The sequence below is a fragment of the Hypomesus transpacificus genome, chromosome 6 (assembly GCF_021917145.1).
Source record: "Hypomesus transpacificus isolate Combined female chromosome 6, fHypTra1, whole genome shotgun sequence".
In the NCBI taxonomy this organism is placed as follows: Eukaryota; Metazoa; Chordata; class Actinopteri; order Osmeriformes; family Osmeridae; genus Hypomesus; species Hypomesus transpacificus.
The window spans coordinates 10384625-10411842 of NC_061065.1; the positions used below are offsets into that span (position 1 = coordinate 10384625).

Sequence of the window (27218 nt, forward strand, 5' to 3'; positions counted from 1 at the left end):
ATGAGGTTATTATTTGCTGGTTTGGGAGATTAAAGTGTGCGGTCTGATCTGAGGTCAGAGGAAAACGCTGGAAGGCATTTGTCAAATATGTTCCTTAATTTTATGTGACAGGAAACAAAAGAAAAAACAGAATCACCTTCCATTCAGATGTAGAAAATACTGCCATGAGAGGATCATATCAATTGATCACGTCAATTTCGATCTGTGAACTTGCATTCATGTAGGCTACAAAGTGTGTCATAATGTGTCTCAGTTATTTTTGTTGGCTGACAATGATAAATTCTGCTTTTGTTCATAAAGTTACACCCTTACACAAAATAATAATCAATTTGCCAAGTACAGTGAAGGCTGGTACAATCAAATTGCATATCATCGTCTTACCCTCTATTGGATGGCCAGTATGACCAAGGAGGGCTTTGGGGGAAACTGACCAATCAGGTACTGTGCCCGGGTTCGCCTTGTGGCTCCCAGTGAATTCACAGCGTGGGATAGTACGACAATAGAAAGTGGTACGTACCATCACGGTGTACTATAGGTAATTTCATCCGCAAAAAAGAGAGTCCGTATCAACTAAACTGTGCATAAGTAGAATTTTCTTTCATGCTGATCAAATTGTTGAGATTATGTTTTTGTAGAGCCCGTCGTCACCTTGGCATCGACCATTTTACTCCCCGTATAGTATTATCGGGATCCCTTTGGAAGAAAATTGTGACTTGATCCTTCATTCCTGCTTTTCTAACGGGATTAATTTTCTCCAGTCTAATTACAGTATGGAATGAGGATGGATACCTGAACTGACTGAATCAGCTGGTGCTCAGTTCTGCAGTAGAAATGGCAAGAAAATAGGAGGAATCGAAAAAACATTTAAGGTATCGTTAAAACGTTCTCTTTTCAGAATCTTCACACATCTAATCAATGAAAATTGAAATTCTAGCTTCGACAATTACTACTGCAAGTTTATCCTACTTGTTTTGGGGTTGTCTCAGAGTTTCCAACAGTCGAAACCAGGTAGCTAGCATGTTTGTCAATTGATTTATGTGGTAATACAATCCTGACTGGCCATCACTCAGTCCGCGAACTGTGCCACTCATATCAATGGTGCATCTTCTAGCTTTCATCACTAACAGGTGACTGCCCGGTGACCGATCAATTAGAAAGGGTTGACAAGTGTCATTTTCTAACACGCATACCCTCGAGAGTTGCAAAAAAAAAGGTGCAATTTATTTTATCAATGTCCGCCAGTTGGAAGACCCATTGCAATTCCACGATAAAAGGGGGAGAGGGGTTTACATCTGCACAATCTTGCTTTCGTTTTTAAGAATCGACTGGATAGTGATGCACTATGCCAACGATCACACCGCACTAACCATCTGTGCAAGATGAATAATAGAGTTAAACAACATTCTTCAAAATGGTCAAAAAAAAGACCCATACACGCTACATAGTTTAGGGTTAAAATGATATACTTGTGTGACAGATGGGAATACTATTTTAACAGGATGTCACCTTCGAGTAGCGACGGTATTTCTGCTTACACGTATCGACTTCTCAAGGGAAAAGGGTGAGGGTCGAATTCGATTTCGCTTCAGTTTGTTTGGATTGAAGTTCGATTGTCAGCGACCATGGGGGTGGGGATATGGTAGGCTATATGAAACCTGTAGTCAGGAAAAATGGTTTGCTGTGAAATTCGACCCCGATTCTTTCTTGAGAGTTTATTGTTGGTAGGCTACATATAGCAGCCTACACATTCCCAGGTCCAGAACCACAACATGGGAAATTAGACTGCACTATCCGAGTAACATCGACTCCCTAATGTAATTGACAGTCCCATCCAGCATAGCCTACTGACTTTCGGAAATTTAACAACAGTTTGTATCTACACCCTTAACACGTCGCAGGTAGTGACTGACACATTGCACTGCAGTCAGTATTTTTGGAAAGCTTGGAAGGGAAAATGTGCAGTGAACTGGCCCACTGTCAAGGGTTGATGATGTAGATAAACTGCGCTTCTAGCATCAGTATCATGCTTATTTTAATAGTCCAGATTTGGAGATTACATTGTGAGAGTGCTTATCTGTGTTGATATGGCAATATCATGTTTTAATCTTCATAGTTCCTCCCATATTAAATCAGATTTGTACTATGACAAGACACAAGACATAGGAACATTGAATCAACTGGCTGGAGAAGGGGTAGCTAGGCCAGCTTTATCTGAGTATGTGTTTGAAGGTAATGTGTGGTTCCCATACGCAGCCATGTTAAACCCAGACTGCCCCCCTATAGACTATGGCAACTCACAGCTGTTGACTATCGTTCTGCAGCATAGGCATTCAAAACATCACATGACTGACCCCATACCAGAGCTAAAGTGTAGCGTCCAATCACACTCAAATGCTCACATTTCACACATAACACACACATCTACATCTCTCTCTCTCACACACACACACACACACACACACTCATATGCCCACAATTCACAAACCCATGCACACGAAACATGCCCTTAGGATCCCCCCACAATAATTTTAAGGAAATGTAAGAGCTGGATAAGAGCATCTGCTATATGACTAAATGTAAATAAATCACACAAGCATACACACACAAACAGTAGCAGTTCACCTATTCCCAGCTCTGAGGAGATGTAGAACTTGCTAGAGCAATGGAGACAAGCTGGCTCCAGCAAGCATTCCTCAGCCTGGTCCCAAACCACTGCCCTTGTTATCTTTGAAGTGTGCACTTCTTCTACGAGTGGGTTTTCCATATCGCCTGGGTTTCCTTATCTCTACTTAACACACGTTTGCTGCAAACTGGAACAAGCATACTGGAAAGCATCACCCCGAACCAGGAGGTGGTGGTGGTGGTGGGGGGGGGGGGGGGGGCAAAGGTAGGATGCAGAACACATTTTATGATACAGTAGTCCATATGCTGGATACCTAGTTTAGACTTACTGTAACCTATCTTCCTAAAGGTGTTGGAGGTAGGACTCTCTGAATAGAAGCTGCTGTGGTTTTGTTTGGAGCTGTTCGGAAGACTTGTTTTTGCTTACGAACATTGTCCACATCACTACTATTCAGTTCTTCCCTCTGCTCAGGAGCGCTTACAGAAAAAGAGCTTTGGCGTCTCACTCTCTCACAGACGCTTTTTGGACCCTGTTTCTTTTTTTTGGTTGCTGCCTTTGATCCTATGCCAGTCCAACACTTTCTCATGCTGCAGGATCTCACCCTATTGCGAGAGAGAGGGAGAGGGAGAGGGGGAAGGGGATAGGAGGAGCATGAAGGAGAGGTATAGCAGAAAGGGGAGTGGAGAAGGAATAATAAAAGGGAGGAGAACGAGCGGAAGGAGGAGAAGAATACTGGTACAGAGTGATAGTGATAAAAAAAAGGGTTGTAGGAACAAAAAGAGCAAAATAATGGGTTTGGGTTTTTATAAATGGGAGAAAAAGTGTGTGTGTGTGTGTGTGCAGGCCTGTCTGAAGCTCCTGTATCTCCCAGCTGTTGTGATCCTCCAGAGGCAGACCCACACATGGGCCATTGTTCCCCCTTCTCCCCAGGCTGAGGCCTCCATAATGCAGTCTCTGTGCTGCCTCAGACCAGGGCTCAGCCCAGCTGCCCCTCACTGCTCTTCCGAGTGTCTCATCCCTCCCCTCTTTCTTTTCCTCTTTCTCGGGAGCGGGAGGGCAGCGAGGGTGTCACTCAGCGCGTTGTCAGGATGCATACCTAATCTGTCTGTGACACCACAGAGAGCCTAGACCTGGGTGATGCGCTGCTCCACTTGTCCACGTAGAGCAGAGGTGAGCTGTTCACGCCCCATCTCCTTCAGAAGGGGAGGAATGACAAGTTCACCCAGCACAACTTCACACCTCTGACCCTCTTAACCCTCCTCTCCACCTGTTTGTCTCTCTCATTGCTTTTTTTTGGTGCTGTGATCCTACAGAAGGAAGTGCATACACTCACTGTGGGATCTGTTTGTCTGTCTACTGTCCACCCTCCTTCCTTTACTCCCTCTCTCTGTCCACCCTCCTTCCTTTACTCCCTCTCTCTGTCCTCCCCTCCTTCCTATGAAGTTCAGGGTAAACAATAGACAGCAGGTGTTGACGTTGTAGCTTATTATTTCAATATGTTGCTCTTTCATTCTCTCTTTGTTTTCTCTTTTACTCCCTCACTATTCATCCCTCTTTCCCTCCATCAGCTCTTCTCCCTCTTTTTTTCATAGTGTTTGAGTGGAAACAAAAGTCAGCAGGTTCTCCCAGCATGATGCAAGCCCCCCATCTCTCCTTGAGTGGTCAAGTCTGTCGGCTGGGTCTACCCTGCTAGCTCCCTAACTGCTACACAGCAGTTACACAACAACATCACTCATCAGCCTTAGTTAAAGCTAGCTTGTTTTCTAGCATAGCTTGTTTTCATCTGCTACTGAGTGCTATTGGTTTAAAAGAGTCAGGTTTTACATGGCAGAGCTTGTTTAGAGAAGCCTAGAGTTGAATTGTTTTCTAAGTGAAATTCACTATTTGCTTTTAAGTTGCTGGCTTTAAAAAGCTTGCCGTTAGTTTCCTTGAGTCATCAAGTAGACTACAGTGTTTTGGGAGGCTTCTGTTTCAGTTGAATTAAAATTTAATTTGAAAAATGTTTTTTCTAAGTAGTCTACCAGGTTGTTTGCTGACAGGCTAAGCAGCAGCAGAAGCAGCAGCAGTGGTGGAGGTTGGTGCTCCTCTTTATCAGTATTAGGTTTGACTGTTACATGGAGACCCCCTGTGCAGGTAATCTAGCCTTGTCTCAGTTAGGACTTCAACGGGTCAACAAAACGAGGTCAGGTAGGGACTTTTGGCCCCTCCCCTGGTGTCGTGTGCGTGTTTGTTTTGATGGTAAATGGAGCCCGATACCTTGCAGTCAGTCACCCAGCACAATGCAGCTGACATCTGCCCTGAGCAGCCAGGAGATACTGTGTACTGTGTTGTCACCCGGTTTGGCCACTCAGTGACAATGGGGTCTAGTTGCACTGTGTGTGTGTGTGTGTGTGTGTGCACGGGGGGGGGATTCCTTTGTGTCCTGATTAGCCAAGCAGGTGAGGTATTTTGCAACCTGCTGTCTAAAATGGACTGACCACAGTAGGCATCCACAAACACACACGATACACACACACATTCGGGCCTTGACTACAGTGAGTTTTGTTCTTCATAGAATTGAGATGAATACCAGCGGACCAGAGGAACAGAGAGCCTCCTCTTCAAAGTGCTCCATTGTAGTTGCTGCACAGTGAGGCTCCAGGCTGGTGGATTGCTCAGCTCATTTTCCTGCGCATGTACAACAGATTTGAATAATGCAAACTGAAGTTCCACAGTGAAAACTGAAGGCAGGAACCCTGACGGCGAGCAAACAACTTTTCTCTTTGTGTTGCAATGCCTTCATTATTTGTTACCTTGCTCCGTCTCTCCTCACTACTCGCTCTTTCTCTCCCTTCTATGATTCCTCAACCTCATTTTCACTCTTACCTCGTAAAAGTAAGTAAGTAAGACTTTATTTATATAGCACATTTCATACAAGAATTGTAGCTCAAGGTGCAGTAAAAACAATAATACAAGTGACGAAAGTAATAATAAAAATAGCAAATCTAAAAAAGGATAAGGTCTTCTCCCTCTTTCTCCGTCTCCATCGCTCTCTACCCCTCTCTGAGTGGATTCTCCACTGATTGGTCGTTGTTGAGGCGTAGCGGCCTGGTCTCCGCAGCGATGTGTGTTGATTGATGGCGGCTTCCGAGGGGCGGGGAGATGAGCTGTGTTCCTCACGCCTGCTCGCTCTCTCGCTGAATCCTTGACAGCAGACCCCTGACAGCAGGATTCAATTACTGCCTCGCCGCGGACACGCAGGACCACATTAGCATTTTCATACGTACACCCCTTTATTTTCCCTCCGTTTCGTCCCTTTCAAAACGCAAGACAGGAAGTGTGAGCGCGGGAGCGGGAGGAAAGATTGAGAGAGAAGGGAAGGGATGAACGATGAGAGAGAGACAGAAAGAGGACTTTTCCATTGTCTTTTAAAGAGTAAGAGTTAAAAAGAGGGACAGAAATCATTGAGGGAGAAAGAGAGAGAAAGCGTGTGAAAACGTGAGGGTGAGGAATTCCGTTTTGGTATTGAGAGAAAAGCGAGATATGGGGGGTGGGAAGAGGAGCGTCAACTCAATGTGTTTGACCCCCGGTCCTCAGCAGGGAAGCTTGTGCTCACAGACAACTGCAGCCTTCACTTAGGAGCCAATGTTTGGCTGCTTAATTAGAGCTCACCGCGAGGAGCCAACTCTCGTTTGGATTTGCATGCAGCCCAGTCCTGTCTGATTGGGTTTGGAACGGGGCCCAGGCTCACACCAATGACCGACGAGCCTTCCAGATGGGTCTGATGGAAAGCGGATGCTCACCAGCCATCTCTCTTTGTCTTTTATGTTCAACAGGAAATGCCATCCGCATCAGAGGCACTGCCTGGAAACACACTGGGACATTTTATTAATGGGGGATTTGATGGGGCTCAAAGCCTGATCAGTGTTCATCATCGACATCCTAACGTGGGTTTCACAGGTAGGGGTAGCAGGACCTGTCTTCAGGGGAGAGGTCACACAGAGGCCGAGGAATTCCACAGAAGGCTGGTGGAATTGGATATAAAGACAGTGGTTAAAAACATCCCACCAGGGTACAATCCAAAGGAAAATATCGGACTTTAAGTATTAGCGTAGCTTATGTTTGTCTGGACAGCTAGGTGGGGAGGTAGTGGGACCCATCAGAGGACCCAATGTTCCCTTTCCCCTGCCAGGACGGCTAAGCTTGATCAGGCCACAGTAATCAAAAAGAGGCTTGACTTTGGTCCTGTTCTGTGAGTAAAGGAGAGGTAGATGAGAAAGAAAGAAAAGGTTGAAGATGAAGGACAGGTAGAGGACAAGATGAAGGAAAAGAGGAGAGGGAAGGTAGAAAGTAAAGGAGGCGTTGGTTCAGTGGAAGTTCATGTTCCGTTCTCAACCTCCAAATCATCTGAAGATTCACCCTCAGCAAGACAGGCTTCCCAGGAGAGCAGAGAAGTGTGTGTGTGTGAGAGAGAGAGAGGAGGGGGGGGGGTTTCAGGGGGTCTATTTCTGTGCTTCTGAGGACAGCGTCTATGCAGGCTGCTCCAGAACAGGCTAACATACCCTTGGTTGCACGAAGCTGGAGAAGGAGGAGATCCAGAGCTAGTCTCTCAGCCTGCTGGTAAAGCTATAGAGGACAGCATCCATGTTTAATAAGTGCTTAATGGAGCGGTCATAACGACTGATATTTGTGGTCTCAAAACACATGACTGGAGTACACATCCTACTAAGACAAGGGCTTCCCTTACGTAACACCCATCCATTTATAGTCTGAATAGGCTGCTCCCTGCAGGCAGGGTGAGGGTGTTCTGTTACATAAGACTGATAGAGAGGTGGTGGTCCTCAATTCTGCAGCATGACACAATACTCTGCTAGCTAGAGAGCCTGTCCCCTCCACAGCTCCACAGGAGCCATGCCATGCCCTGCCCCCTCTGCCTCATCTGGAAGACTAGGCTACATTCAGATAGATGACTACAAGACTGAGGAAGAGAGTGTGTGTGTGTGTGTGAGAGAGAGAGTGAGTGAGTGAGTGAATGAATGAATGAATGAATGAATGAATGAAAGAGAACATGGTTTATGTCTGTGAGGTCAGACTGGCGTTGTTGCTAAGCCGACCACTGGCCCAGAGTCGGCATGATGAGCTGAAACCGCAGGCACTCTGGATTAAAATCACTGGGGGAAGATGAGTGAACTTCACAAGTTCATTTATTCATAAACAGCTATAAACTCAAAATTGGTACCTTGAAATGCGATTTTAAAGAGGTGTGAGTGTGATTGTGTGTGAGATTTAAAGTGTGTCATAACACCAGAACAGCAGATTTGTTATGAGATGTGTTTAGGTTATTCAGATATTTATAAGTGCCTTGAGCATCCTCTCTCTCTCACACACACACAGTCTGACATAGACACAGATACACACATGAAGCTGTGCAGGTGCAGGAGTGTGAGGCCTGCGAAGCCGACAGATGGACTGCAGTATTTTAGGCTTCGGCTCGGCAGGTTATCTTAGCCAAATGCAAGCACTGATCCTTGAAAGAGGTGAGGGAATGAGTGGAATGAGCAAAAAGGAGGTGAAGCGATGTGAGATGGGTGTGGTCGAGAGGAAGGGTGAGGGACTGTGGGACCGATAGGGAGATGAGGGAGGGGAAAAAGGGAAAGGGGGTGAGAAGGGAATCGAGGAGGGTTGAGTAGGTAGAGGAGAGGTGAGGAGGAGGAGAGGAGTGAGGATGGGTGTGGAGGAGAGGAGGGGGGAGTAGGAGCGAGGAGGGGGGAAGAGAGGAGGGGAGAGTAGGAGAGGAGGGGTGAGCAGGAGAGGAGGGGTGAGCAGGAGAGGAGGGGTGAGCAGGAGAGGAGGGGTGAGCAGGAGAGGAGAGGTGAGCAGGAGAGGAGGGGTGAGCAGGAGAGGAGGGGTGAGTGTGAGCTGCGATCCTTTAATTAGGTGAGCGCTCTCGATTGATCCTGACCTTTTCCCCGGGGGGCCTTGAAACCCTGCTCAGACACAGAGCAGGGGACGTTGGTGCTCCGACGAGCACGGCACGGCACGTGTGTGCGTGTGTACGTGTGTGAGTGAGCCAAATACACTCATTTCCCAGCTGTGAACAAGGGCAGCTACATCAGCAGTCCTGGTCACATGGTGTTGAACACGATCAGCAACTTTAGCAACCACTGTTGCTGAGACAGTTTAGCACATTAGAACATGATTAGAATGCTGTGTTGTTGAAGAGTTCCAGCTCGGCTCCTCTCCGACTACATGAGGAATGAAAACAGCTCTGGGCCTCAAGTAGGACACGGCGAGGCTACACAATGTGGTATTGGACTGAAACTGTCATCCCAAGTAGGGCATCGTCCCTTGGGCTGAACGGGAGGATCTGGAGTTGGCCCGCCCACGCGCGTTGCTTCTGTAGGGTCAGGGGTCATGGTGCTGTGTGTGTGTGTCTGTGTAAATGTTAGGGGTGGCTCGAGGCAACAGCCTCATCTGCGTGGCTAAGACCTCGTCAGATGGATGACTCCTGACAGAGAGAGAGAGAGAGACGGGGGCAGAGAGGACGACAGACGAGAGAGAGAGACAAGGAGAAAGACAGACACAGAGTGACAAGAGGACAGACAGGAAGACCGACAAACGGGCTGCTGCTTGTTTCTCTCTTTCTCCAACTCTCTGGCATTTTCTCTCTCAAACAGAAACTCGTTTAATGATCTCCTTTGTCACCCCCCGACCCTCTCCCCCCTCAGACTACTCTTGAACACAGCTAAGCTAGTCAGCCAGAGCTAGCCCCAGCCACAGCTAAGTGCCTATTTGGACGTTTGGAGAGTTTCCTATTTGGACATGATTGGGTGTTGTCCTTAAGGGCTGACAGTGATCCGTGGTAAGTTGGAGCAGAGATAATGTGAGGAAGCAAAGCTAAGATAAAAACAACCAAAAAGCTACGCCTGCTGGCCAGGCTGACCTCACCTTCAAAGTCTAGCAGAAGAATAACAACTTTTCTTCTATCAAATCAAGCCACCGCAAGGCCTGTCGCCACGTCCCTGTGTCTGGAGCCCTCGTCTCTGACGGCTCAGTCTGAATGGATGGAGGGTCTAGTTTGACATGAATTCATTTCTGTTCTCAAGTGCCAGCTCCCCATAAGATTCAAGGCCTGTTGAATGGAAGATAAGGTAGTACTGCAGGCCAGTAAAGGCATGTTCAGGGCTTTTATTCGGTCTGTTTATCATTGATATTCAGCAGCTTCTCTACAGCCGTCTGACTGAAACTAGGACCCAGCTTAGGACAGTAGGACCCAACCAAGGACACTAGGACCCAGTTGAGGAAACTAGGGCCTAGTGTAGGACATTACTGTGACAACTGTTCAATGACTCACACACACACCAACGGAGGTTTATGTATGGGGGGCATGGACGACATGCTAGGAAAGATAACAGAAATTGTGTGGGTCCGGCGATAAGAGACTAGATCTGCAATCTCACACACACACAGTCTCTCAGTCTCTCATTGGTCTGCAAGCCAGCTCCGGCAAACAATGGGACAAATGCCCAGGGCTTGAAATGAGAGAGGGTAGGAAAAGAAAGTGAGAGTGGGAAGGAGAAGAAAAGTGGTGTACCTGCAGGAAGAATTTGATTTGCTTCTCTTTCAAGATGTGTGGATTGGAGCCGAGAAGCAAGGTGCTCTGACAGAGAAAGAAAGAGAACATCTCGCCTTCATTCGCTGCGTCCTACAGCAGTGCTGGGTATGAAATGATGGTTGATGGATGTACAGAGAAATCCAAACCGTTTGTGACAGATAAAGAGAGAAAAATTTGAGTGTACAGGGATGGACTTGAAAACAATTTGCTGAAGCTTGAAGGCACCCTCGAGTGTACACACACACACACACACACTAACACACACACTAACACACACACACAGTGCATGCGTCATCCTCTATCTAGATAAAGTGATGTAAAACGATGTGGGCACCTTATCCATGGCCACCGTTCAGAAAACCTGGGTGGACTGGCTGGCGGACAGCCTGGCAGGTAGAACTAATCGATAATGATCGTTGTGCAATGGAGCAGCAGAGTAAGTGGAGGGCACTTGGGGATGTGTCCCGGGTGGACTGGGAACCCTAGACACCGTCTGCATGCTCCCTCCTTCTCTCTCTCGCTCGCTCTGCCTCACCATCCCCTCTTTCTCTCCCTCTCTCACAGCCCTCTCACCCGCTCTCCTCCTCCTGTCATGTTCTCTCCTCCCCCGTTCTCTCTCTCTCTTGACATGTTTAGAATGTAGAGAATGCGCTCCCACCATTCTGCCCACCCGTGTGGTTTTAGCACTTACCCAGCAAGACGGGAGGGCCTTCAGTTGTCATGAGACACGGGTCACATGATGCCCACCATCTGACCTTTGACCTCTTTGGTGTGTGAGGAAATGCCAGTTGCAGAGAGCAGAAAGCCCTGCGGAGAGAGGGCCCTGCCGTCCTGCCTAGCTGGCGGAAGGGCACAACTCACTGACTGGCACGATTCATTAGATCAGGCAGGCTTTTGTATGTGTGTGTGTGTGTATGTATGTGTGGGCGTGCAGGAGTGGGAAAATGAGTTTGCGACTGTCCTTGTGTTCTTTGTGTCTGTGTGTTTATGTGGGCCTACATGAGTGGGAGAGTGAGTTTGAGACTGTGTGTGTGTGTGTGTGAGAGAGAGTGTGTGCGTGCGTGCATAATTGTGCGTTTCTTGGATTTGAAAAGGCTCCTCTTTGGCACACTTGAATAGAATCTCTCTTCATCGATTTGAGACGGCTAGTCCATCAGAAGCCCTGGGCCATCCTGACCCTCGATCCGTTCTGCCAGGCGGTGCCCGCTGGCACGGTCACAGGGCACCAGCAGGAGCAGCCACCGCCTGCCGGCTTTGTTTGGCCCAGAATCGAACCATTCATGCGCAGGGAAACAAAATGGCACCAGATCTCATCTTCACACAGGAGCAAGCCTGTGAGTAGCCCTCCCAGCTGCACCCCTCACGTCCTACCCTGGCTGACAGACTCCCTAATCCACCCCACCTGCCCTCCTCAGCCCAACACTGCTTCTGCCTGGGCCCACTCTGAAGCCCTCCATGTTACTGGACGGATCTGCTTGTTAGGGATGGAAAGATCATTTGCTCTCTGAAGAAGAAGAAGACTGGGGAGGAAGTGGAAAAGAAGGGTGCGGAGGAGTCGCTTACACTTTTGATCCTGTTCAGCACCTTGGCACTGAACCAGGATGCTGCATTGGCAGAGACACTGTTTAATTAAGAATGACCAGCTAGCAGGACTGTGTGTTTATACTGTTGGTGTTCCGTTTCTCCATCCCTCTGTGTTTCTCCCTCTCCCTATCTCTCTCTCTCTGTCTCTCTTTCTCATTCCTCATTTCTGTCTCTTTCACACCTCTTTTTCTCTCGTCCTCAGCCTCCCTCCTTCACTGTCTCCCTCTCTTTCTCTCTCTGTCTCTCTTTTTTTCAGCTCAGGAGTAGAGCAGTCCTTCACTGGCACGGCAGGAGCTTTCATTTAGCGAAAGCTTTAAATAGCATGGAAATATCCTCACACACATGCACAGCTTGCACACACTTATATCCGCAGACACACATTGTGGTATAACTCCAAACACTCTCACACACAGCACACTGGTGCCGAGCCAGATCCAGTCAGTGATGTGGAGGAAGACCATTGGCCAAACGCAGTACCCTGTATCTTTATTGGATCTGCTAGTCGCTGAGGGCAACCAAGGGGCAGCCAACAAAGGGGCGCCAAGTCACTCCTTTGGCTGGAGTGTCTTTTTCATGCGAGAGAGTGTTGGCTGACTGGCGAGCTTACACTGCACTTCTGTGGTTGAGTGAGGGGGAGTGAGTGAGTGTGTGTGTGTATTGTAGACAGTGTTTGTAAGATACACACATATTGTGTGTGTTTCTGACTAGCTGACGTGGGTTGAAGCAGGGAACTAGCAGTTAGCTCCAGTGACCTTCACTGTCCGTGTGAACAGTGAGGGAGTGTCATGAAGCCAACCCCCCCCTCCACCCCCAACTTCTGCATAACAAGCACAGCTGCACCATTCTAACCCACGACATTTATTATTGAAGGATGGACGTGGAATGTTCATGTTATTACTAGACATTCAGCTCATTTAGCCCGGCACCAAGCCTGGCACCAAGGCTGGCATGATACCACGCAGGTTCCGGTGTGTTCTCCTGTGCGTCAGTCTGGGACGGTTCCATCTCACACCACTCTCATGTCGAGATGTGCCGCCCGTCCTTATCTCGATCAGGCATCAACGCACAGGCATTTTCCCCTCTGGGTCCATGGTGGTCCCTGAGGGGCAGCCCGTGGCTGCATGATGAGAGCTGTCATCTTGGTGGTGTCCGAGCGCCCCGGGCCATGTTCACGCTGCTCACTGTTCCCTGATGATAGGACCAGCCTGATTGGCTCCGGCCCACTTCCTGGAGCCTTCCCATCAAGGGCTCCCAAATCTTTCAAAAATAGCTTTGCATCATTGATGAGTACTTGATGAGGACTCTACTAAACTTTACTGTACTCTATTGAAATATGCTCTGCTCAATCTACTCTGTTTTAGGATTATCTGCTCTCCTCCTCTCTCCTCTCCTTTCAGTGTGTGTGGAAAAAAAATGTCTACCAAAAGTTTTGAAAGGTTGAAAAATATTTCTACAAAAAGGTTTGAAAGGTTAAAAACAACCTGTTTCCTAAGGCCCCCAGGGAAATCTGTTCCCCCTGTGTTTTCAGTGTAAAAGACTATATGTATAGATGAAACTTGTTACATAATGATCACAGTAACATACATCACCAGCATCACTGTATTGCTTTATATATGGACAGACTGTAATATACAGGGGTGTAGGAGCCAGGAATGATTTCCTCAGGCCTCCAGGGAAATCTGTTCCCCCTGTGTTCTCCTGTTAAAAACGTAGATGAAACTTGTTATACATAATGATCACAGTAACATACATCACCAGCATCACTGTATGGCTTTATATAATTATAACACCGATTTGCCTACTTATCGTACAGTACAATAGTTTATTTGTGCCTGCAACCAATAGTATGTGTGTGTTAAAAACGACACACACAAAAAAAGTATTAATAGCAATGAACTAAAATATAAACAATCATCCGAACAAGACAATGCTCACGAACAACTAGGCATTTTCAGTTCAAATTGGGATACCTTAGTACTGTGGAGCAGCACATAACACACAGCAGTGCTTGAAATGTTGATAGTATGGAATTTTAAGCTAGAGCTAAATGTGATGATATGTTTCACCTTCCTTGTGTTTAAATATGTTGAACCACTGGTGTATGCATTTTATATTGTTATGGTCTATCATCCCGCAGTCGTCCCAAAGTCTGTGTTGAACTGTCCCAGACATCTTTTTCATCGACGACGGGACGCATTTAATTTCGAGCCCTGTACCCACCACCAGCCAGCCAGCCAGCCATCCAGCTGATGACTGTAATCAGACGGTTAAGTGGGGAGTTATCTGTGGGGGTGATGGATTTCCTGTTCCGTGTGTCCAGGCGGTAGACAGGAAATTGTCTTTTTTGGAGTACTTAAGCCACTAATACTTTCCCCTTCAACTTTCACTTGGAGACAGCCAGGTGAAGCCTTTGGTTAACAACTGGAACCCAGCCTATTTTCCAATCTCAGATGACTAGCATGACAACATTATCCCTCCTAGAATGTGTTACACAGGGCTTAATATAATGTTGCTTGCATAGCCTACCTTGACAAACCTGGCAGAGGTGTATTCTTTAGCCTAACAATAAAGTTTGTGTGTGGTCTAACACCTCACTGTCAAGGGCCTGATAGCTGCTGTCTCACCACCAAATCAATATTTTAATTGGCAGGCATGTCTGCACATGCCACTCTAACTTGTGCTCGCGTGATCTGTAGTTATATTTTGAGAGATGGAAAAGGGAGGGAGAAGAGATAGAGGGAGAAGAGATGATTGGAGTGAAGAGAAGTTGAGAAGGCACAAGGGACAGAAGGGGAGAAGGAGAGATGGAGAGAAGAAGAGATGGAGAGAGAAAGAGGGAGAGAGGGACAGGGGTGGTATGCGGAATGGGTGGAAGGAGAGCGGTAAAGAGAGGGAGAGAGAGGCACGAGGGAGCGATGGATGGATGACAGGGAGGGCTTACAGGATCCCTCACACAACTGGGATCGTACCTTTCCTAATGAATGTGGTGAATGTGGTGGTGGTGGGGGGAGGGTGGGGGTGCAGGAGAGGGTGTGGTTTTCTCAGAGAGCTTTGGCATCTCCTACTAGGGTTATGTGCAAGTTGAGTGGTGAAGGACCGTTTGTGTGAGTACATAGGTTTACGAGCGTGTGTGTGTGTGTGTGTGTTGTGCACGCTGTGTTCTGTCAGAGGCCTCAGGTCTCCAGTCAAGCGACTCCAGCGCTGACAGCCCATCCTCACTAGCAGCAAAGCATCATGGGCCACCGGGGAAGGGAGGCGTCAGGTGTGGTGTCTGATAAGCCCTGTCGTCTTTTCCCCCGAACGAAAAGACTTTCACATCACTCTTCTCTCCTTCCTTCTCTTTTCCTCCCTCCCTGCTCCTCTCTTTGACTTCCTCTCCTCTCCTCCCCTGCCTACTTCTCTCCTTCCATCCATCCTGTCTCTCTCTCTCTTCCCTCTCTCTCTCCCTCCCACTGCTTTACCCTTTCTATTTCTGTATCTATGTGTTTTGACACATCGAAATCTCTTTCAACCTTCTCAAGGACGGATAACTCTGAATCAGTCTGAGAAACAAGCATGAGGCCAACCGTCATAGTGCTTTCTTATCTGAAGAAAAGGAGAGAGGGAGAGTAAGAGCTGATCATGTTCAGAATGGAGAAAAATAAAAAAGGTGCAGGAAAACAACAAATGTAACATCCGCAGTTTTAATGAGAGTGGGAAATGATACAAATTGGAAATGCAGATATCCTTCATTAAAACAACAGAATAGAGAAACTACAAATGATTCAGTTTATATATTTTTCATTCCAAACGGGCCCCCTGAGTCTGTGAGTGAATCTCTGTCATCTTGTCTCTGAACCACAGGAAACACTGCTGAGCTTTCACAGTCTGAAAGGGAGGTTTGGGGTTTCTCTCTCTTTCAAATTGTTTCTTCAGCTCCTTTCTGACTAATCATAACCAGCTGTGGGACTCAGCACTTTGATTTAGTATTGGCTGCTGCTGTTCTGTAGTCATTTCTGATTGGTTGCTGCAGAGGTTTGTGTGTTGTGATTGGTTTTTGTTTATTGTAGCCAGAAGTGCTCGATGTTTCCGCTGTGGTGTGTTTTGTCTCACTGGCTCCTATGTGACAAAAGAGAGGGTTGGAAAATATTTAGTTTGAGACTTTAGTCACAAATGGAGTTTGTTGCACACACACACACACTCACTCTCTCCCCGCCTCCTTGTGTCTCACTCTCAACAATAGTTGAATGCCTTTAGATTTCTGCCTCTCTCTCTCTGTCTATCTCTCTCTCTTTCTCATTCCTGATTTTTCTCATTCCTCTTTCACACCTCTCTCTCTCTCTCTCTCTCTCTCTCTCTCTCTCTCTCTCTCTCTCTCTCTCTCTCTGTCTCTCTCTCTTTTTCTCATTCCCCATTTCTGTGTCTTTCACACCTCTTTTTCTCTCGTCCTCAGCCTCTCTCTCTCTCACACACATTTTATTGCGATGCTGCTCACCCTTTTTTCACATCCCTCACTTCCACTCTTTTTGTTTCTTTTTTTGGTTCCTTTTTCTACGTTGTTTCCCTTCACCCGTTCCTTACTTCCTGATCATCTTCAAGGTTCTGCGGTCCTCTCTCAGTCCTCTCTACAGACCACTCATTCTATTCAAATGTGTCATGGCAGACCCTCTTATCTGAGGTGTAATAGCCTGGTGACAGGACTGTATCTCCGTCCGGACCTCCCTCTCCTCTCCATGGTGCGTCCTGCCTCCCGTCTCCTTCTCCAGGGGCGGAGAGGCCAGCATCCCCCTGCTCCGTTGCCATGGCAATGTGTGACAGACACAGTGCACCACCCAGGATGAACGAGGGAGAGACGGAGGGGGGGGGGGGCAGAGCAACGGGGATGCCAGAGAGAGAGAGAGAGAGAGACATGGAGCAAGAGAAATAGAGAATGATTGAAACAGAGCGAGAGAGCGGGCAGGAGATAATGTAGATGGTGATTGGACTTTGTTCTGTGTTCAAGGCTCCTTTGTGAGGGTGTGAGGGTTAGAAGAGGCTCTGCTGTGGAGCACTCCCCTCAGCTGAGTTCCAGCTGCAGGAACATGTTCCTCCGTTCAGGTGAAGGGACATCTCAGTTAATGGAGGAGAAATAGCAAGAGAAAGAGAATGATTGTAAGAGGGAAAGAAAGAAATACATTATTTTGGAGCGAATGAGTGATCAGTGTGCTGTATCGATGTATCTGTGTGAATAATAGAGATCTGAGGACAATTCCCACAATGTCAATCAGTTCTCAATGCCGGCTTCTTACAAAATGGAGAGAAAAGAAGAACGATTTTCCCTGAGGCTCTGAATGAAGAAAATCTGACCTTGTTGCCTCATTGTTTTGAAGCCCTGTCATTTCCACTGAACTCCCGGTACCATGCGTGTGAAGAGAGGCTGGGTATGGTCGAGTTCTGTTCGACACTTGGCGGACGGCATTAGTCATGGAACTCCCTCCAGTCTCCAGCCTCCTCCACCACGCTGGGACACTTTCGTCCAAGTGCTGCTTGATCTTTTAATGACTTTTTATTTGAATATGTTCTCTGTGAGACTTGTAAGTGTCCCATCACCAAAGCTTATGAGCCTCCCCCCCCCCCCCCCCCGTTAAGGGTTCCTCGTCAGACAACCCTCGTTTAGGCCCCTCTAAGTGTGATGTAACGCAGCTGATAACCAGGATATTGACGAGTTGCTACAAAACAGAACAGGTTCTGAGGGGTTTGATAAATCTGCTTTTCTTTGACTGTGAGGCAGAATCCAGGGTCCACTTCAGGAGCTGCTGGTTCCTGTGGAGAGCACAGGCAGCACGCAGAGTCTGGCCCCAGTCCTGCTCCAGTGAGGTCACCACTCTCAGCCGTGTGACACGTCTGGGGGTCTGTCAGTGGCTGCTAATTACTATTGCGTCCCTTTTAGTCATATTCAAACGCATACAGACACACCCCTGCAGGCACACGTGTGTGTGTGTTATGTGAAAACTCACATGGGATGCACACGCACTGACACACATGTGTCCACACACATCCACACACACACACGTCCATAAACACGTGTGTATGCGTGTGTACGAGTGTGTGTGTGTGTGAAAGCCTTTCTTTTCTCCCACCCGGAGATATATGACTCATCATCAGTCAACTGCTGTCCAATCACAGAAACTGCAGCAACTGTGCAATCAGTAATTATGGTCACACACATACACACAAGGAGAGCCGCACACTCACACAGACAGAAACACACACCCACACAGTGTACGTGGGTTTACCACAAGCAGAAGAAGAGCACGTCTTGGCAGCATCATGTCCTTCCTTTTCCCATGTATTATTTTCATGCCATTCCTCTTTTCTGCCTCCTCTCGCCATCCTCTTTTTTCTGTGGCCAGTTGTATCCAGGATGAAGCCTCTCCCCGCATCCTTTTTTTCAGTGTCATCCCCTCCCACTCCGTCCTAAAGACCCTCGTGTTTGTGTCCCTGTGTCCTCATCCTCCCACTCGGTCTGACAGCCTGGGTTTGCGTCTCTGGGTCTGGTCCTCTCTCTCCGCTAAGTGCCTCTCCCTGCCTGTGTGTCATCCATGCCCCCTCAGAAGGCCCGCTGCCCTGGGCTTGTCGGAGGTGACCTCCAGGAGGGAGGAAGAGGAGGAACGTAGATGGAGAGAGCTGGGAGGTGGTGGAGGGGGGGGGGGGGGGGGGCACAACCTTGTCCAGCAGCTACATTAGTCACCTGGTTGTGTGTGTGTGTGTGTTCAGCACATACGTTGATGATTAGTGGGGCAGAAAAGTAAGCAATTGGCCACTGGGGGAGTAAAGCATAATCACTGGTAACATGACCTTGGGGAAAAGGCCACTGCATGCAGGGTCATGGGAAGGCCACCCACAGGGGGGGCGTGGAGGTGGGTGTGTCTGTGTGGATGACAGAGGAAAGGATTGATGAGAGGACCAAAAGAGATGTTTTACTATTTGAAATTGGGGTTGGAATTTGGTGATGAGTTTAGGTGTGTGTGTGTGTGCTTGAATGTCCATGGACCACTCCTTCCCCATAGATCTACCCAGCTCAGTGACAGCTTAGATAAATAAGAGGGATGGGTTTACCCAGTCCAGAGCCTGCTGTTCTATAAGGAGGATTCCACCATGAATCATGTCAACAGGCCGCCCACCACACCGTCTCCTTCCACCACTTTTCTAATACCTCCCGGACCTACTTTTTGGAGAGCTAACCCAGTGATTGGGTGTTTACTGCTGCCTGTACCCAAACTCATACACAAATGGCCTCTTTTTATAAAGTCTGCTAAAACAGGGTGTTTAATTTAGCGTGCGTGTCCGTGTGTGTGCATTACATAGTCAACCACTAGCTCAGAGCTGTTGTGTTTAAAGCTCAGATTACGTAGAACCATGCACAATATGTCTCGTTAAAATGACTAACTTCGACTCTGTGCTTCATTGTCAGGCTTGCCATATTCCTAGTCTCACCTCCCCCCCGCCCCTCCTGTCGCCTCACTGTGATGTGTACAGGGTAGAAGCGCTAAACGCTGGCTAGCTGCACAGAAAGCCTTAGTGTGGTTTGCAGGAGTAACCCCCCATTGCTTTGTTATTATTATTATTCATGATGTTCCTGGGGAGCTGGGTGATTGTGTGTGTGCGTGTAGTTTTGCTGAATTATAACGAGCTCACGTGTGTCACTCTCTCCTTGACTTCCTTCCTCTCTATCTATCTTCTTCATCACCATTCCCTTGTTCTTCCTTCCTTCCTTCCCGTCTCTCACCCCCCCCCCCCCCTCCTTACCTCCCACCCTTCGTTATGTTCTTCCTGCTCCCTCCTCCTCTCCCCTCTTCTCATCTCTCCATCTCTGTTCTCCCTCCTCACATCTCTCTTTCTCTCCTCTCCATCCTCTCTGCTCTCCATCCTCTCTGCTCTCCATCCTCTCTCCTCTCCTCTCCTCTCTGCTCTCCATCCTCTCTGCTATCCATCCTCTCTCCTCTCCATCCTCTCTCTCTCCTCTCTGCTCTCCATCCTCTCTCTCCTCTCCTCTCCATCCTCTCTCTCCTCTCCTCTCCATCCTCTCTCTCCTCTCCTCTCCATCCTCTCTGCTCTCCATCCTCTCTCTCTCTCCTCTCTGCTCTCCATCCTCTCTCTCCTCTCCATCCTCTCTCTCCTGTCCATCCTCTCTCTCCTCTCTCCTCTCCTGTCCATCCTCTCTCTCCTGTCTCCTCTCCTCTCCATCCTCTCTCTCTCCTCTCCATCTTCTCTCTCCTCTCCATCCTCTCTCTCCTGTCTCCTCTCTCTCCTCTCCGTCCTCTCTCCTTTACTCCCTCTCCTCTCCATCCTCTCTCCTCTGTCTCTTTGCAGGTGTGCTCGCGGTAGCGCTATCCTAGCATGCCGTTGGTGAAGAGGAGCATCGAGCCCAGGCACCTGTGTCACACGGTGTTGCCGCGGGCGATTAAAAACGAGCTGGAATGTGTGACCAACGTGTCCCTCGCCAACGTAATCCGCCAGCTCAGTAGTCTGAGTGAGTCACACACACACACGTGCATGCGTGCAGTACACTCACTAAACATTGTACAAAATGTTAATTCTGTGTGTGTGTAGGTAAGTATGCAGAGGACCTGTTTGGGGAGCTGTTTAACGAGGCCCACTCGTTCTCCTTCCGGGTCAACTCTCTCCAGGAGCGTGTGGACCGCCTCTCCATCAGTGTCACCCAGCTGGACCCCAAAGAGGAGGAATGTGAGTGGACACACACACACAAGTACTGTAGACACGCTGTGGTCACACACACACACCTAGGTATCTATTTGTGTGTGGGACACACTCCACTCCTCTCTCTCCTCTCTCTCTCCTGTCTCTCTCTCTTTCTTCTCTCCTCTCTCTCTCCTTTCCTCTCATTCTTAATGGCCTGATTAGTGGTACAGACCGCTGTGGGATGGGGTCGTTTTTCATTCCGGTTTGCTCCACGCTCACACACCCTTCATACACACACACACACAAACATATTCCGGACCAGTCATCTTCTGCGCTAGAGCAATATGCCTCCCTTACTCCAGCCTCACATGCATCTCTCTCCTCCCGCTCTCCCCTTCTCTCCCTCTCCTCACACACAAGGTCTCTCATTCAGAGGAAATTAAATCGAAGGATGAATTGGATGTATTCCGTTGATGAAAGATAATGCCTCTCTTTGTTAGGGCTGTCATGTTAAACAGGTTAGAGAGAATGCGAGAGAGTGAGAGAGAAAGAGGAGAGCAGAAGAGAGAGAAACAGGCAGGGAGAGGGGGGCAGACAGAGCGAGGAGGAAGGGAGAGAAAGAGATGGGTAGACAGTAGGGTAATACCATGCTCTGTAGCACCCATCGATTTCCCATGAGGCCTTGCTGGTATGTTTACAGCACTGGATGATGTTACTCTCAGCTGTCTCTAGTGACTGGGACTGGGTAATCACGCCAGATGCTGCTGTTTGAGCTGAAGAAGCATTTTTTGGTTGGTTTAGTAACTTTGATGTGACAAGAGCAGTTAGAGACAAGTATGTGTTCGTCTGCAGTGCCAAGTCAAATCAAGTGTCTCTTGATGACAGACGCGATGTGCAAAACTGTGTTTCACTAGCAGAAACTCCCCTTAAAACACCCTTCCTCCCTTCCTCTCCCCCTCTCCTCTCCTCCCCCTCCCCCCCTCAGCACTTTCCTTTTCCCTTCCCTCCCTCCCTCCCTTCCTCTTCTCAGTAGTAGCTAATGTAATGATAGTCCACTAATCTAATACTGCAGCTCTGCTGGACAGGGTGATCCACTCCTGGCTGGAACCAGACTCCAGTGACTCCACACTGTCCAGCCCTGACACACACACACACACACACACATGCACACGCACACCATAATACCCACAAAATGAGCTACCAGTGTCTTATCCTCAAGGCACAGAGCGCCTAGTAGACTGACAGAAATAAGAACTGTTCCCATCCAACAAAGCCAACCTCTGTAGGCTCCCGCTGAGCTAGATTAGGCTAGTACCTCACAAAGGGATATATTCATGTGTGTGTTTGTGTGTGTGTGTGTGTTTGCTTGGCTTTATCTACCCTTTAGCCCAGGCTTCCCCTCCTCCTTCCATCCATCCATCCCTCCCCATCCATCCTCTGCAAGATACAGATCAGCTCTGCTGCAGTTAGGGTGGAGGGATATTGGACCGGAGGGGTGGAGAGATGAAGGACTGGAGGGATAGAAGGATGGGTGTATTATACAGGGCACTGCAGTAGGAGCAGGAGAGTGTAAACGCTGCACCACATGGGGAGGGGGGAGGGAGGGGGGGGGGGAGGGGACAGGGTTGCAGGCAGGCAGACAGGTATGGTGCATTCAGATGCAGACAGACAGGTATGGAGGACAGGGGGGGTTACAGGGTCTAGGCTGCAGACAGACAGGAATACACAGAAATATTCAGACAGACAGATGCTACCTATCATATCCCACAACCCTCTCTCACACACACACACACACACACTCAGTGTGAGGCTGCATGGTTCTGTGGTCTGTGGCGAAGACACATGATGAGAGAGAGGGGAAGAGCGAGGGAGAGGGGGATGAGTGTGGGCTGTCATAAATCAAGGAAAGGGGCGTGAATCTAAGAGAGGAGGGATAGGGGAGGAGAGAAGAGAGGAATGGGAGATGGAGGGCAGAGGGTCAGGGTGTGGAGCGTGTAGATGGTGTCGGGGAAGGTGTGTGGAGAACGTGTGTGTGTCTGTGTGTGTCTGTGTCTGTGCAGTAATAGCATGTGTGGAGTATCTGATGTGCTGTAAATGTATGTAGTGCGTGTGTGAAATATGTGTGTGTGTGAGCAGGACTGTGTGTCCGTGTGTGTAGTACAAGATAAAAACTAGATGGTTATTGTAAGCTGCAGTTGAGGGGAAAAAATTCATAGAGATCAACTGATGTGGTGTTAGATATGCAGGGAAGAGTCGTGAATCAGAATGCACTTGTGTGTGTGTGTGTGTGTGTGTGTGTGTGTGTGTGTGTGTGTGTGTGTGTGTGAGAGAGAGGTGGAGCGAGGTGGAGAGAGAGCAGACCAGGATGAAAGGAGGAAGGTCAACATCTCAAGGTTAAGGAACAGGATAGCATCAGTATGCAGAGCATTGTCGGGGGGGAGGGGTTAACATCCATGATCGCACACACACGAGCGCGCACACACACACACGTCCTTGAACACTCGTCTGGGCAGGGTAAGCTGTTAAAGGTTGTTCTTCAGACCGCCCTCTCTGTCTCCTTCACTGCTCCCAACCCCCACTCCCTCCCTCCCCCTTTCCTCCCCTCCTCCTCCCATCCCCCTCTGCTCCCCCCTCCCTTCCTGATTGATTTCCCCTCGTCTTCCATCTCATGGAATGCCATTTGTGTCCTGTCAAGCTCCCTATCATTCTGCCCAGCCAAACTAATGGCTCATATCCCTTGTTTAATGGCCACATTATATCATTGTAGCCATCTAGTGAGCTAGTCAGTCACTCAGCTAAAAAGTCAGCCACCCAACCCGTCGGTCAGCCAGCCAACCAGTCAACCAGTTGTTCTTTCAGTAAGTCAGCCAGCCAACTGGTCCAATAGCAGTCAGCCAGCCAGTCAGGTCAGCCAGCTAATCAGTTACTCTAGTTCACTATCCAGCCAGTCAGCCTAGCAAGCCAGACAATTAACCAGACAGCAAGTTTACCAGCCATCAGTTGGTCCAGCCAGACAGTCGGTTAACCAGGCACCAAGCCAGCCAGCAAATCTTTTTTCCCTAGCATCTGCCTTTTCCATTTCTAGAGACATTGTGGGTAAATGGTCAACAAGTAGATGTGAGATGTGACATGTTCAGAGACTTGACAAATATCTCTCTTTCCCCCTCTGTTTCCCTCTGTTCTCTCTCTCTCTCTCTCTCTCTCTCTCTCTTTCTCCCCTTCACTCTCTCACTCTCCCCTTCCATCTCCCTCTTTCCCTCCTCCCCCTCCATCTCTCTCTCTCTCTCCATCTCTCTCTCTGCACTGCAGCATACCAGCCCAGCTCACGCTGCTGCTGTTACACAATCATAACAATGACCAGACTAAACAATGTGTTCACTCTCAGCTAGAGCAGACACATCCCTAGTTAGAGTTAGTGGGATCCACAGAAGTAAGCAAACACACACACACTCAAACACTCACACACATTCACTATTACTTACTCTTGAAACCTTACCTTCTCTATTCTGATGAGTGTAGGTGAGACTATATGTAATCCTTTTACACACCAGTGTAATGTGTGCGTGTTTGTGTGACTGTGTGTGCGTCGATGTGAGCATGTGTTTGTGTGTGTGTGTGTGTGTGGTTGCACGGGTGTGTGTGTGGCGGGGTGTGATTGCATGGTCTCCCCTCTCTTGGGTCCAGTGTATATTGACTAGATGGTATCAGATCTGCAGAGAGAGAGGGAGATACGAGGGAGACAGACTATCCCCTCTCTGCTCTGATAAGAAACGGCAGCACATATTAGAGGAGATGTACAAGACAGAGAAACACCCACACTAAGCTGAACACCTGAGAACACCAGGGGTCAGAGGTCAAACGGGGACAAACGCGCTCCTCTCTGTTGTTGTTTACACTTCCTGTTTACTGTTATGTTTGTACTGGAAGCTTAGGTAATGCCAAAGAGTCGCTTTTCCCAGGTGTGTGTGTGTGAGAGGTCTGAAGTCTTCACTTGGAATATGATGTTACTTTCACAGGCTCAGGTGACTGAAATAACACTGAAGAAACACCTTTCCCTCGCTTGCTCGCTTGCTCGCTCGCTCACTCCCCCTCCGTCTCGCTTATACTCCCACACCTCTCCCCCTCTCTCTCCCCCTCTCTCTCTCCCCCTCTCTGTGGGTACAGCTCAGTCCTAGCGTTACATGATAGTGTTATTAGTTGTTCTAGCCTCAGTCTCCCTCAACAGCAGGTTGACACTGTTCAAATTATTATCTAAGAGTGAAGGGGAGACAGAGAGAGTCAAGATAGTGAGAGAGCCAAAGAGAAGACAGGAGATTGAGGGAGCAGGGGGGGAGGATTTTAGCTCTGGCTAGTCTGTGTGGGGTAATCTGTCACTGTATTTTGACAGTGGATACTCGCTGGCTTGTGACTGGGGTGTAATAGGCCTATCAGGAGAGATCACTGAAGACATGGAGATGAACCATGTGGCACAAGACTGTCTATCCCCCTCTGTCTCTCTCTCTGTCTGTCTGTCTCTCTCTCTCTCTCTCATATCCACCGCATTCACTTCTCCCTCTCCCTAGCCCTCCCTTTCTCCTCTCTTTCTCTCTCTCTCTCCCTCTCTTTCTTCTCTCTCTCTCTTTCATGCCTCCTTCAGGATATAACAGAGCTTCTTCACTCCCTCAGGGATGAGTGTGGATTCACTTATCATAGTGCAATACATTATTCAGATCCTGCCAGCAGCTCTGTGGATCGCTAGCAGACGCTCGGTCAGACGTCCACTTGCCTTTTTCTCTCAGCAATTCCTCAACCTTGTTTTTTTTCAGCTACCGCCTGTTACCACCCGTGCAACATCAATTCCCCCCTCTGTTATTATTCCAGGATTTTCTAACATCTTGATGGGGTTGTTTGGGAGTGTACAGGCAGAGTCGTGCCTCTTTCCTTCAAGCCGGCCTGGCCTGGGGGGGGGGGGGGGGGGGGGGGGGGGGGGGGGGGGGGGGGGGGGGGGCTGTGCATGTGTGTGTGAGGGAGGGGTACAGCAGAGAGAGTAAGAGTGTGTGTGTGTGTTTTTATGTCTCTTATCTCTTCAGAGATCTAAAACCCATTCTTGTACAACCCATTTCCCCACACACCTTGATACAGTCCAACAAGCATTTTGAAATTACAAAAGAAACACACACAGACCAGTCTAACCCCCCCCCCCCCTCCCCCCCCCCCTCCCCTCCCCAGTGTCTCTGCAGGGCATCACCATGAGGAAAGCCTTCCGCAGCTCCACCACCCAGGACCAGCAGCTGTTTGACCGCCAGACGCTGCCCATCCCCCTGCAGGAGACCTTCCACATCTGCGAGCAGCCGCCGCCCCTCAACATCCTGACGCCCTACAGGTCAGCAGGGCAGTGTCCTCGCTGCTGATTGGTCACAATCAGTCACACCTGATTATGTAGCTTCCCCTAATGAGAGCCTCTTGGACATAGTCAGTGGCCATTCTTAGAATCCTGGGATTGTATTGGCTGCTGATTGTACAATCTCACACACCATTGGTCAGCATGATGAGTGTCCTCTCATCCTATAGGACAGTGTAAGAAATATGGAATCAGTGATCTCCTCCTCAGTGATGCAGTGCATGTGGGTTTCGGTGTGGGTGTGTGTTGGGTGGGGGTGGTGTGTGTGTGTGTTTGAGAGAGATAGCTCCTTTAATGCAAACGCTGAATTATTGATGTCTATGCTCAAAGCATGGGAAATACTCCCAACACACGGGCAGCAGTAACCTTACAGGGAAGAAGAGAAACAGGATTGTGTGTGTGCACACATGCTTTTTAACTCATGTTTATGGGTGTTTATTGATGTACTGTATGTGGATGTGTGTGTGTGTGTGTGTGTGTGTGAGGGTGTGTCCATGTATTTATGTGTCAGCCTCTTAGCTGTAAGCTCCAGGTTGCAGGCGGGGCAAGCAAGGACAGAAGAGAAAGAGAGACAAACAAAAAGAGAGAGTGAGAGAAAGAGAGATCACGTGAGAGCCAGATTTAGGTGTTTCAGGTTTACCTGGTCTGGCCAGTGGGAAGAGATCATGTCAAGATGAGACCCCTTTCTGTGTGTGTGTGTGTGTGTGTGTGTGTGTGTGTGTGTGTGTGTGTGTGTGTGTGTGTGTGAGTGTGTGTGAGAGAGATAGCGAAACGGAGAGAGAAAGAGTTGCAGTTTTGCAAGAATCGCCTCTTAATTACAGAAACACACATGCACACACAAACACAGTTATCAGCAGAAACAGCTGCAGGTGTAGATTACTTCCTGGTCTTTCAGTCAGCCAGGGTATGTGTGGGTTTAACCTAATCCTTTCTGCCTTCTGAGGGGCAGGTGTCTGTGTGTGTGTGTGTGTGTGCTTTCCGTCTGTCTCTCTCCATCTTTTTTCTGTCCCCGTGGGGCTGTCTGAGACACCCCAGGCTGTTGTTGTTCAAATCCACCACAAGCACAGCTGCGGCTCTGCTGTTCATTCACTCACATAAACACTCTCAGACGCACACGTTCAACACACGCAAATACACACACACTCACACACACACCCACACACACACCTTACTCCCCTGTGGCACTCTTCCCCCAGTTGCTGCATGTCATTAAACTTCCTCTCCTCTGTTTGATGTTCACCCGTTTCATATCCTCTTTCCCTCCCATCCCTTCATCCTGTCACCCAGCCCAGGGCGGGCCAAGAGAGGTGCATGATGGGACCTGTAGTCACTGAGTCTGGGACTACAGCGCTGCAAACGCACAAGTCTATTTAAAT

General features: G+C 48.6%; 1 protein-coding gene across 1 annotated transcript in view; it reads left to right on the forward strand.

Annotated features, from left to right (window-relative positions):
* The first annotated feature begins 424 nt into the window (after positions 1-424).
* wasf1 (WASP family member 1) overlaps positions 425-27218 on the forward strand; it is a 37403-nt gene continuing 10609 nt past the window's right edge. The window contains 5 exon segments of the mRNA XM_047021239.1: positions 425-509; positions 759-869; positions 20133-20292; positions 20373-20507; positions 25671-25824. Of these exon segments, the coding sequence (XP_046877195.1) occupies positions 20160-20292; positions 20373-20507; positions 25671-25824 (422 nt within the window). The 5' untranslated portion in view covers positions 425-509; positions 759-869; positions 20133-20159.